This window comes from Danio aesculapii, chromosome 21 (assembly GCF_903798145.1).
Source record: "Danio aesculapii chromosome 21, fDanAes4.1, whole genome shotgun sequence".
Classification (NCBI taxonomy): Eukaryota; Metazoa; Chordata; class Actinopteri; order Cypriniformes; family Danionidae; genus Danio; species Danio aesculapii.
In genome coordinates this window covers 29251219-29264925 of record NC_079455.1, presented here as the reverse complement: position 1 = coordinate 29264925, position 13707 = coordinate 29251219, and the positions used below count along the sequence as shown (strand labels likewise).

The 13707-nt window shown below is 34.5% G+C and overlaps 1 protein-coding gene across 2 annotated transcripts; it reads right to left on the bottom strand.

Moving 5' to 3' along the window:
- Positions 1-1768: 1768 nt before the first annotated feature.
- LOC130215255 (mitotic-spindle organizing protein 2) lies at positions 1769-13344 on the bottom strand. Of its 2 annotated transcripts, XM_056447172.1 has the most exons (5): positions 13291-13344; positions 12422-12623; positions 10469-10620; positions 5319-5447; positions 1769-2741 (listed from the first exon to the last, which is right to left on the bottom strand). In XM_056447172.1, exons 2-5 carry the CDS (start codon positions 12604-12606, stop codon positions 2590-2592), a joined length of 618 nt encoding a protein of 205 aa, XP_056303147.1. In that variant the 5' UTR covers positions 12607-12623; positions 13291-13344; the 3' UTR covers positions 1769-2589. The 2 variants fall into 2 exon arrangements, with proteins under 2 accessions (XP_056303147.1, XP_056303148.1); XM_056447173.1 differs by lacking the exon at positions 5319-5447.
- Between the last annotated feature and the right edge of the window lie 363 nt (positions 13345-13707).

Sequence of the window (13707 nt, the reverse complement as noted above, 5' to 3'; positions counted from 1 at the left end):
ATTCCAGTTAGAAAAGATTTTCACTTGCCATATTAAAAATTATTAAAATCTAATACATTGAATAATACAATATGAATAATTTTGTGTGATTATTTTTTTATGTTTGTATATCCATTTACAAACCCCATAACCCTTATCAAGAAAACAAAACATAGCTGTCAATTACTTAAGTCCACAATAATAATAATAATAATAATAATAATAATAATAAATTTAATAATAACAAATTTAGGTCAGGCCACTATCCTCAGCAGTAAATAAATGGAAAACTTTTAAGCAAACGTTACTTTTAGGAAAGTAATTAAATGCTATTTTTAAATAAAAAGACCATATTGGGTAGCTATACATAAACAAAGGAACATTAGGACCTGTTAAAAAGATTTAAGACCTACCACACAATATTTCAGTAGATTTAAGACTTTAAGGAATAAAATGTAGCTTTTAAAATTTAAAACATTTAAGACTTTTTAAGACCCCGTGGATACCCTGTGATTAATGATACTTGAGATTTTGGTTATAACAAAGGAAAAGAGCAGTCAAACTAACTGCATTTTAACAAGTGTTTTTGTGTTGTTGGCCCTAAGAAACATTTCATCAAATGTCATTACAAATGTGTCATTTATACAAAGCTGAATTTTCAGCATCTTCACTCTTTTTTAATATTCTTAATCTTTTACTCTCTACTCTTTTTGGTGTCACGGTACCGAAGTCATTAAAATATGCTTATTTGATGTTCAAGAAACATTTCCTATATTTCAGGAGTCCACACTTAGCTGATGATTGATCATAAGGCTTGTTTGTCATGCTGTCCCGGGAAAGAGCCGTTAGCTCATAAGATCTTCGAGCCCAAGACTCACTCCCGTTTGCAGGGCGAGAGGGGAGTTTGAGCTCAGGTAGATCTCGAGAACTCCCCTGCTGTAGTAGCTAATGAACAGACAGTGATTGCTCTTATGAGATAACTACTTACTAGGAGCATGTCTATGGTGCCGATTTGGATTAGTCAATTAACTTAAGTTGCATGTTTTTGGATGGTGGGAGGAAACCGGGGAGAACTCGCATGAGCACGGGGAGAACGTGTAAACTCCGCACAGAAACGTCAGCTGGCTTGGTAAGAACTAGAACCAGTGACGTTCTTGCTATGAGGCAACAGTGCTAACCACTGGACCACCGTGCCACCCATATAGGAAAGGAGGAGCACTAGGGGTGGAAGGGGGGATTCTTCCAAACAAAGATGGCTGTTATTTACCGCGTACGAGTGGGCGCAGCCATTTGAGTCATTTTGGCTCGAAACTTCCGGTCTCATTCACTTCCATTCATTTTTAAATGTTAAAAACAGCTCGTTTTGCTGCTTGGTGTTGCAAACTGATATTTTCTTATTATATTATTCTACTTTGTCTGTATTGTAATGCAAACACTTGTTTGTTGAGTAAGTAGTTTGACCGTTTTCTGCCGTTTATTATTCCTAGTCATTTCTCCCATAGGCAACTGAATCGGAAGTTTTAAAACAATCGCAAAAACGTGCGCACTTCCGCATTAAAGAATATGGTCAATATGGAGCTTAGGGTATTTATAGTGGCTTAGGAATCGTCTGATTGGTGAATCATAAATTTGGATAATGTGGGACCAGCCACAAGCAATCATAAGCATGTGATCCTCTCGAAATAGTTTATAAATAAACTTCACTTAACAATGTTGAAAACAATGTTGAAATCCACGAAACACTATTATTCCAAAATTGAAATAAACGTTTAGTAGACAATTTTATTGAATGCCTTAGGATAGATCAATCTATCAATGATAGATCAATTATGACAGTAAATATATATAAAAATGTAATTATAATGAATACAAATAAATGTATATTAGTATGACCTCTAAATGATCAAATTACACTGAAATCTGACTTAACGGCTGCTGAAGATTCAGCAACATGAATAGATTATTTAAAATTATAAATCAGTTCTTTTAAATCATATAAATGTTCACAACAATCATTACATTTTAAAATAAATTCAATGTTAATGAGCAGGAGACATTTTGTACAAACAAACAAATAAATACAATTTTTATTCCACATGCCAGTCTAAAGTACTAGCCTAGCTAATTATTATAGAGCATAAACAATAATTAGCTTTAAAAGATAGGGAATATTTTTACTCAAGAATACAGATGCACAAAAAAAAAGAGATAAATAAACAGAAATAATGTATTAAAAAAGTCAATTTTACAAGTGGAAAAATATCCAGCTAGACGCAAACTTACCATGTCTTGCAAAATCTTAAACCAAATCTGCTTCACATGAGCCCTCAAGCTACTGAACACCAGCAGTGCAAGATTTAAAGAATAAAGACAAAGGTTTCCTGTGCTTCTCTCAATAGGTCTTGGTGTGAAAGTGTAAACTAAAAATATGGTAAAATTCCATAGTCTCTAGAACAGAGACCCACATTTGACGCAGTGCAAGTCTTTATCAAATAACACTGAAGATATACCCAAGAAGCCAACCCTAAAATAACTTGATACCTTCAGCTTGGTGTGAAAAGCTTCAGCCAATTCTAGAGGAAGAGAGAAGTTGTGTTTGTGTTGTTTGGTTCAGTTGGAGGTGAGCTGTGAAGAAGAGCTGCTGCTGCCGGAGCTCTTGGTGCTCTTCTGCCCTCTGGTGGCGCTGACCTGTCGTGGCACTCGCTGGCTGGAAGGTTCTCTTGTCGATTTCTCCCCTTGCCCTGAACTCGTTTTACTGCGTACTGGATCACAAAAAACAAACCAAATGCAAGTAAATATAACAATTAAAATGCATCCATATGTGACAGGCTATCATTTTGAGACTCTTGAGAAATTGTTTGTGGTGGAACAAGCAGTTTTGACCTTTGCATATTGTGTTAATTAAAAAGCTATGACTTAAAGGAACACTATACATTTCACCTAGAGTTACAGTTGAGTTGCCCATTATTAAATCCATTCAATGGGTCTAGCGGGAGCTCTTTTAGCTTAGCTTAGCATAAATCACTGAATCAGATTAGATCAATAGCATCTTTCAAGATGCATAAATCTTTTCGACAATTTTCCTATTTAAAACTTGACACTTCCGTAGTTACATTGAGCACAAAGACGGAAAATGAAAAGTTGATATTTTCTAACTTGATATGGGTAAGAACTATTACTTTCATTCCAGCATCAAGAAACTTTGCTGCTGTACCATGGCTGCAGCAGGAACAATAATATTACACAATGTTGTTCCTGAGTTGGAGACAATTTTTGGGCACTTATTATTGAAACTACAATGCATTGACGCTTTGGAAATGACAAATAACAATAATAATAATAATAATAATAACAACAATAAACAGAAATCTTGATCTTTTGATTTTTACAATTAACGCACAACACACACAAGCCATGGAGTGCTTGTTATGAATCAAACCAAACTGTCATACAGCTTACATTTTTTACAGCATAGAAAAAAATTTATTAACCTCATATTACAGAAGAAAAAGTTACACAAGAAAACAATAAGAAAAGATCTTATTCCTGAAACCAGGGTTTCTATAGGTTTCAAGTTTAATTTAAGACTTTTAAGACTCTTTTAGGACCATTATGAATGAAATTTTAGACTTATACAGGGCTAAACACTAATGATTATTTATAATAGGCCAATGGATTTTTTTTTTTTTTTTTTGCTTGCTAAAAAAGTAATTATTTCTTAGCGACTCTAGAAGAAACTCTAGTTGTGTACATTATTTTCAACATAATATTTCTTTTTAACAAGTTTAACATTGTTAAAAGTAAATTTATTGTGGAGGCAACTACATAAATAATCAAAAATATACATTTGTTGGCTTTTGGTCTAAATTGATTGAGTGAAACTTCTATTCAACCTAATGCATTTCTGTTATAAAACCTTAAGTTTTTATGTCTATTTATAAATATTATGTCTACTTCCCCATACTTCTGTAAATAATTTTTGTATGAATGCAGATAACATAAAAGGGATAAATTGCTGTTATGATCATGAGGAACTGATTAATTGTTTTTTGTTTTCTTTCTCCGGTTTTACCAAGATGGATTGTTGGTGATTGGATGGATATCGGCCCGATTGGGTAGGTTTGGGTAGGAAAATTAAGACCCGTTTAAAAATAGGACACAACACAATATTTCAGTGAATTTAAGACTTTAAGGCCCCGCAGGTACCCTGTGAAATGTAAAATCATTTTATTTCACCCTGATATTGATGTCATTTGAAATATGACATCAATATGAAGTTCCAGGAGTGGCACTCGGTGTGGTCTTCTGCTACTGTAGCCCATCCGCCTCAAGGTTGGATGTGTTGGGAGTTCAGAAATGCTCTTTTGCATACCTCGGTTGTAACGAGTGGTTATTTGAGTTACTGTTCTCCTCTGACCTCTAGCATCATATATAAAACCCTAAAGGTGGTTGTGCGTGAAAATCCCAGTAGATCAAGAGTTTCTAAAAAACTCAGACCAGCCCGTCAAAGTGACTTAAATCACCTTTCTTCCTCATTCTGATGCTAGGTTTGAACTGCAGCAGATCGTCTCGACCATGTCTACATGCCTAAATGCATTGAGTTGCGTTGCGAATTTGCGTTAACGAGCAGTTGGACAGGTGTACCTAATAAAGTGGCCGGTGAGTGTATGTTTAAGTCTAATTTCATAAAATTATATTTTTGACTCAAAAAATTGGGTTCTGCATTTAATAGCATTTTAGACTTTTATTTTCACATAATTTTCCACATTAAATCTCCAAATTGTGTTTGTTGATTGAAACTAGCTCAAAATGACAGAAAAATCACATATGAAGGGCAACATAAAAGATAAAAACAAAGTTGCATTAAGTGTTAAAATCAGTGATGAAATGATGAAACCATCCGTTTATGAAGTTGACAGTCACATGCATGCTTTTCAATGTTGGTGGCAGACAATTTTGCAGGATGCTGGTTTACTAGTGCATTACGGTGTCACACGCCATTAACAGACATTCATTTACCATGAGAAGCACAGGACTCTATAGCTGGATGAGAGTCACAGTCCACGAGACACATGAAGGAAGCAGATCTGGGGCATTTCACCCCCGTATTCAGAGCATTGAGTCCGCAAATCACAGACACAACCGGCAAGGCATGAGAATGAGAGACAGACACACGGCAACATGAAGCTGAGGCAAAAATTAGTTTTGTCAGCATGAGAAATGTGCGGAAATAGTTCATGGGAGTGAAGAGAATACCTTGAACTCACAAGCACTGAGATTTTGAAAAAGAAAAAGGTATGAGGGAAAGAAGTTAAAAGAAAGAGAGAGAGAAGAAAAACCTTGAGAGACAGGAGCGCTTGAGTCGCTGTAGACAACTATCTTAGCCCCTCCCCTTGGTGGGCGGGACACAGATGAAGAGGGAGGGGCTGTGGTTTTAGAGCTCTTTCCTGAAGCCGCACTCTCCTCTTCTATAGGAATCACACACATATTATCAAAGGGATTGAACAACACTAGCACAAATCAATGTTGGGGGCTGAGGGAGTTTTTTGTGTGATAATAAAGTAAACAATATTTGGCTGAATGTGTTTTTGCTTGTCATTTAAATAAAACTGACATGAAAACCGCCTCCAGGTTACAGCAATTATCTATCTTAAAGGGGGCCTAATATGCCCCTTTTACCAGATGCTAAATAAGGCTCTAATTTCCGAGAATCAAAACAAAAACAATGTTATCTCTACGAAAAACTGAAAGTCAAAATAAGTGGCTAAGAAAAAAAGTAATCTATAGAACCTAGAGTGTTAATTTGTGCATCCTAAAAGTCGACATTTATAATGCCTCTTAGTCGCTGACATTATCTTTTGCAGGTACGATGCAAAAACTCTTTTGGTGGATGGCTGCTTCTCACTCAGGGCTGTCTAATGCTAATAAGGGAGAGATGGTTACTAATGGGCGGGGCTCTCCCCTTTTGATAAAATTTACAAAGGCAAAATGTCTATCAGTGTTTCTACAGACGGTTTTAATGAAGTGTGACTAAATAAAAAATAATCATTTTTACCACTATAGGCTGGCTATATTCACACACTCTTGCCAAACAATTGGGTTTAAACTCTTCATAAAATTGACTTTTGCATAATAGGTCCCATTTAATAGGTGCAGAATATAGTGGTTGAACTATATTGCAGTGGTATTGCAGTCCAAATTCAAAATATTGTTTTTTATCCCCACCCGGACTCTCCCCAATGACCAGACGTAGGTTGCCAGATGATGACACAAACAGAAGATCCAGTTTCACACTGTAAGCTGCTTAGCTAATGTTTACATTTGTAATATTTGTATTACTTGCAAAATAAAAACCACCTCATGTGGATTTTTCTATCTCTGAATCTGTCTCATTTTGTTGGGTGCTACTGTCCTCCAGAAAACCGTTCCTACATACAGTTGAAGTCAGGATTATTAGCCCCCCTTTGAATTTTTTTTCTTCTTTAAATATTTCCCAAATGATAATTCCCGATGATATTTTTTCTTCTGCAGAAAGTCTTATTTGTTTTATTTCGGCTAGAATAAAAGCAGTTTAAAATTTTTTTAAAACCATTTTGAGGTCAAAACTATTAGCCCCTTAAGCTATATATTTTTTCGATTGTCTACAGAATAAACCATCCTTATACAATAAATTGCCTAATTACTGTAACCTGCCTAGTTAACCTAATTAACCTAATTATGCCTTTAAATGTCACTTTAAGCTGTATAGAAGTGACTTGAAAAATATCTAGTCAAATATTATGTACTGTCATCAGTTATTAGAAATGAGTGATTAAAACTATTATGTTTAGAAATGTGTTGAAAAATTGTTCTCACCGTTAAACAGAAATTGGGGGAAAAAATAAACAGGGGGCTAATAATTCTGACTTCAACTGTATATTGAGGTAGCCTTCTTGACTGAAATGAAATAAGCTATGATTTCATCCAAGGCAAACCGTGGTGCTGAAATATATTTGGGTAAACTGCCAGTGGGTGGACTAAAACAACTAAACAAACTAAACTAAAACAAAGACGGATATTCCGATACACTTTTTCTAAGGAGAATAACTGACTTTGTTCATTCAAAACAGTTGATTTATTTTGAAATTAAACAAGATAGTCTTTATGAACAGATCAGCAACCCTACTGAAAAAAAACAGCTTAAACCAGCCTAGGCTGGTTGGCTGGTTTTAGCTGGTCGACCAGCCTGGCTTTAGAGGGGTTTTGGCCATTTCCAGGCTGGTTTCCAGCCATTTCCAGCCTGGTCTTAGCTGGTCAGGCTGGGAGATGACCAGCTAAAACCAGCTTGACCAGCCTAGCCAGGCTGGGAGCCCAGCCAAAACCAGCTACGTCCAGCTTAAACCAGCCTGGAAATGGCCAAAACCCCTCTAAAACCAGGCTGGTCAACCAGTTAAAACTGGATTTTTCAGCAGGGAAATGATTGGCTTACAATGCACAATCACTCCAGCATTGTTTAGAAACCATTTTCATAACTGAAACTTGACAGTACTTTAACAATTTCCATTATACTGATGTTTCTTTACAAATCATTACTGAAATATTTGAAATAATACAATGTAAAACTGAAATACCATTTGAGAAATCTATTTTGCGTAGATTCTGATATTTCCTATATGCACTGCAATTCTTTCTTGAATTGATTCTGAGCTCAGTTTTTAACAGCAGTTGGCGCTGTATGTTTTACAAACAGCCATACTATAGTTGCATTAAATGAATTACAAATACCATTCATTCATTTTCCTTTGACTTAGTCACTTATTTATCAGGGGTCACCACAGTGGAATGAACCAGCAACTATTCCAGCATTTGTTTTTAGAGAGCGGATGCCCTTCCAGCCACAACCCAGTACTGGGAAACACCCATACACCAATTTCCAATTTAGTTTATTAAATTCACCTATACCGTATGTCTTTGAGCTGTGGGGGAAATGGGAGCAACCGGGAAAAACCCACGCCAACACGTGGGAAGAACATGCAAACTCCACAAAGACATGCAAACTGGTCCAGCCAGGACTCGAACCAGCGACCTTCCTGATGTGAGGCGACAGTGCCAACTACAAATACCACTTGAACCAAAAATAATCAATAAAGTTAGGATAGGTTTAAGTGAATTACATAAGTATTCATAATGATTTGTGTTTACATTAATCTCATTACATAAAAGCCTATTTGCATAACTCATGAAGCACTCTTCCTTGTGAGCGCTCTTCCTTAAGTGTAGAGCGCCATCTGCAGTTAAAAACTAAGCTCAAGAATATATTCAACAGAGAATAGTAATGCTTTTGAAAATTTCAGAATCAACAAAAAATTGATTTCTTGAACGATGTTTCACCACAGCTCTAATATTATCTTGCTTTTTTACATTATCAATGCACAGATCCCAGCTGCAATTTCTCTCCAATTCAGTTCCTGCACACCAAAGTCCTGTATGTCTTTGCCACCTTTCTTCACCTGTCTTTGCCACCTTTGCTATCTTATTTAGTCCAGTTGAAGCATTTTACTATGGTGTTGCAGTTTGCCACAGTGTTTAAAGTCAGTCCGTGCTCCTTGGTTGCATCTCTTAAAAAGTGTACAAATGCTGCAAGTTCTTTTACATGCTTTTTTGTACTTGAACAGATAAAAAATAAGTTTGTCAACTAGGGCTGGGCGATATGGCTAAAATGCAATCTCGATAATTATCCTCCATATTGAACGATAATGATATATATTTCAATATAAGCTGTTAATGCTTACAAGATTTAAAAAGAGTACCTCAACAATGACCGAAGCCACATAAATTAGAGGGTTCATTAAATAGCATAACATATTTTTGGCCGATAAATTCTCAGTGGACAGAAATTCAGTACATCTCTAATATCAACACACTTTTAGATTTCTATTGTTGCACATTTCCGCTCCGTGATTGGCTCTTAGATCATTCAGGGTTTCTGCAGGTTTAATCAAGTCAAATTTAAGACCATTGTAAATTAAATTTTAGACTTATACAGGGCTAAACACTAATGATTATTTCTAATGGCCCAGTCAGTTGTCACAAAAAAAAAAATCTAATGTAATTATTTCTTTGTGACATATTTTAATGTATATATATATATATATATATATATATATATATATATATATATATATATATATATATATGTATATATATATATATATATATATATATATATATATATATATATATTTTTTTTTTTTTTTTTTTTAAATGGCAAGTTTATCATTGTTTAAAATGTATCTATTATGGAGACAATGACATAAACAATCAAAAGTCTACATTTATTGGCTTTTGGTCCAAATTGATTGAGTACAAAGTATCATGTAAAGTGATATGTTGCTCTGCTATTATCATGAGGAGTTGAGAAATTGTTTTTAGATTTCTTTCCCTGATATGGGGATTTACAGAAATTTCTGCAGCTATTGTAAGTTTTATCTCTTTGCATTGAAAAAAAATTAAATATATAATAAAAAAAAAGTTTCATTGAGATGAATTGTTGGTGATTGGATGGATGTCAGCCTGATTGGGTGGCTTTACTTGTAGAGGAAAATTAAGACCTGTTTAAAATGATTTAAGACTTACAAGACATTAATTCAGCGAATTTAAGACTTTTTAAGGCCTAAAATTTAGTTTTTGAAATTTAAGACATTTTAAGATGTTTAAGACCCTGCGGGAACCCTGTCATTATAAAGTAAAAAAGTCCAGAGCTTATCATTGTTATTGACATACATGTTATCGGGATTCGATATAATAACGTTTATCGGCCCAGCCCTATTGTCAACTCATGTCAAAATCCTCTTAAATGTTCACTTGAAACATAATCCACTGTGTTTAAGTAAACAGTTGAGAAAAAGAAGAGATTTGTGCATCATTATATTGGGTCCAGTAAAAATGTTGTTATTATTATCATCAAACTGTTTGGCTGGGCTGAGACCATACCAGAACAAAAAGTAATTCAATATCAATGATTTTAATTGTATTGTAAGAGGTAAGAGACATTGCAGTATTTTGACAAACCTGGAATGATGTCTCAAATTTAACTCGCTCAATATTATCTTCTAGTTTAATGAACTGTCTTATAAAATCAATATCATGTTTGCAAATCACAGAAAAATGGCAGTGTTGATTGTGTTATATTACTATATACTTCATTCTAAATGTAATCTAAAGGGCTTCATGACACAGAGATTGTTTCTATTCTATCAATATCCAGCTTTATTTGTTTTTTCAAAAGTGAGGGAAATATTTGACAATGTCAGCTTGTAGTCAATAAATATCCCACATCCCTATGTAGAAACGGATCCCACTTCAAAGTTAGAGATCTAATCACCTGCAGAATAGGACAGATGTTGTTTTGAGTTGGACTTCATCTACTTTCCAGCTCAAATAAAGTAAAACTGTGGCACATTATGGTTTGGTTCGTTTCCTCCATAGTTTTAGCATGTTGTTCACTCACCTCTAGACTCTGTAGGAGCAGCAGTGGTGTGGGATGTTGAAGATGTGTCACCAGTGGATGTTTCAGAGACCTTCTGTCCTGCACACATGGTCTTTAGTGTCTGAAAGACTGCTAGAGGCGCAACGTTCATCTTCAGGAGGTCCACTATGATTCTGTAGTAGAGCAAGACAGTGTTTAAAATCATGAGACACATAAAACGAGTCCTTATGGTGATTTTTTTTTTTTAAATATGAAATCTGCAACATGTATGGGTTAAGAGAAGGGCTACACGATATTGAAAAAATCTGACATTGTGATAATATATTGCAGAAAAATAAAATGTGATATACTGTATGTATAAATTTCACCAAATGATTAAATAATACTATTTGGAAAAAATTTATAGTCACATTTTATTTAAAAGTTCAATTCTTGCTATTAGCAAAACATTAAATATGAATAAAGATAAATATTTTACTTCAATAAACTCCCAATTTTCTGCTTATTAATAGATATCAAGGTGTTTTAGGTATTGGGTTAGGGATGTTGAAAAAGATCATGCAGAAAATGTAGTTTATAAGTACTAATATCTCAATAGCCAGTATCTCAGAAACATACATACTAATAAGCAACTAGTTAATAATGAGAATTGGTTCCCTAAAGTGTTATCAAATGTATTCATTTTGATTGATTGGGATAATTCTGCAGGGGAGTGAGTCATGACATGTAATGAACTACAAGCACTGATTAATGCAATAAAGAAAAGATGAATGTAAAATAAGCAGTGCATGTTTTATGGTTTTGTATATTTCAATGTATAAAATACACTGCAAAGTCAACTCAATATTGCATATCTATGCGATGTGACTATTGTGGATGCACATATTGCAATATTGATGCTGAATCAATATGTTGTGCATCCCTAGTTAAGAGACAATATTGTTCAATAAATACATTACATACTAGTTTGTTTTTTTTAAAGCCTATTCTGCCCACCAAACTGCATTCTGCATCTGATAGAAAATACAGTGAAAACTTATTATTATAATTTCAAATAACTGTTAAAGTTGAATTTTCAACATCATTACTCCAGTCTGCAGTGTCACACGATTCCTTCAGAAATCATAATAATATAATGATTTGCTGCTCATGAAAAAATATATATTATTAACAGTGTTCATAATATATTAACATTCATTTTTTCTTCGGCTTAGTCCCTTTATTCATCAGGAGTCGCCAAAGTGGAATGAACCGTCAACTTATCCAGCATATGTTTTAGACAGCAGATGCCCTTCCAGCTGCAACCCAGTACTGGGAAACATCCATACACACTCATCCACTCACATACACTACGGCGAAATTAATTTGGTTCAATTCAATTATAGTCTTTGGAGTGTGTGGAAAGTGGGGCACAGAAACATTTTGCTGTGTCGCCCTTATCCAAAAGTATCACTTAAAATTTATCACTGTATTTTTTAAATTTAAGAATAATTGTACTTCTCAAAATCTTAACAAGTTATTAGTTTTACTGTTTTTGTTTTATCAGTTGAAAATACAAGACTTTGACTTATCTAAATCTTTATGAATTTTAGAAGTACAGAATCAGCATGTTGACTTATCTATTTTTTTCTTCTTTTTTTCTATTTTTAAAAAATATATACTTATTAACTGTTTTTTGTCCTGTCTCTGTTATCCTGTTGCACTGTAGAAGCTCTGTCACGAAAACAAATTCCTCGTATGTGTGAACATACCTGGCAATAAAGCTCTTTCTGATTCTGATTCTGATGTGTTACACTGAATGACTGAATATCATTTCATTCATATTATGCAATTTAATTTTAGAAAGGTTACATTATACTAAAAAGTCCACAAAAGCTGAAATGTAGTTGACCCTTATGTATAATTAAGTATACCTTTTGTTCTTTATGTAGAAATTTCTTCAGTTTTACATTATGTACATTTTCAGTGACTCACTTGAAAACCTCTTGATCAATGACCACCCCAGCAGCCTGTGTGAGCTCGAAAAGCTCAGTCTCCTCGGCGTTTAACACCTTTTTCTTCTTGATGCTGTATTTCTGCACATTCCCGCTGACGGTCACGCTCAGAGAGGGAGAGTCCGGGGCGGAGGGCATCGCGGCGGGCTGAGCTGACTGGGACATACGCCTCACCTCAAACACTGACAACAAACAATTGAGGTAAAGTTGGATTAATATTCGCACATTCGTTCATTTTTACGGTTTCTACATTGTTTACCACGCTACTTGAATAATCGGTCTGGAATTGTACTTAACTTATGACTTCAAAACAACATTAGCGTTATTTAACTGACTAAGTGTGAACAATGTAGCCTACTGTGATAGTCATTGGCTAATAATATGATTTCCCTAAGTAGAATCTGTAAATAATATTTTTTTTTCTGAAATTATATTAAATTAAGGAGAAAGTCCGAATGTGTGAATATAAAGCCAAACACATGAGAGAGCAATAACAAAACTAACGTGCATTTATCTGACACCTTGCAATGCTGCTGGTTCCACAAATGAAACCATTTTTCTTTTCGGGAAATGTCTCTGCTGAAATGTAACGTTATTCAAAGCCAATAGTGTTAGGCTGGATGTCCTGTTACTGAGTAACAATAACGTATATTATTAGAAACGCTGAGCAATAACAACCAAGGTAATGTTGATAACGTTACACATACATGTGACTGTGCTATTAATATTGTACAATAAATTTCACAATCACATTTCCCTGCTCTTTTCCCTATACGTTGGAATTTAAAACAGAAGTGTTAATTAAGCTTTAAACGAAAGGCTTAACGTTATGTTTAATAAAATACTCACAACAGTGCACTGGCGAATTCCCCGCTTCCTTCCTCTAGGTTTGTTGTCTCGGTAGAGAGATACAACCAGAGCATTTCATGTGCTGCCACCATGCGGTCTGGAGAAAATATAAGCTGTTGTCTTCTTGGTGGCACAGAAAATAGAGCACATCAGTCAGTTCCAGAACACTTTTATACATACTTAATATATATTTTATATAAAATTAAAATAATAAATATATATGTAGTGGTTTTAAACAAAAAGTTATAGCGATATAAGTTATAGACCATTTGAGGGGTGTAAACAACAACAATGGTCCTAACGTATTTCTTGTTTTATATTTTTAAATTCCATAGCTTCCAAGAATCCTAAAAAGTCCAAATATTGATAAATAACATTTTGACAACTGTTTTAACGTTGAGATATGATTGAATTGCT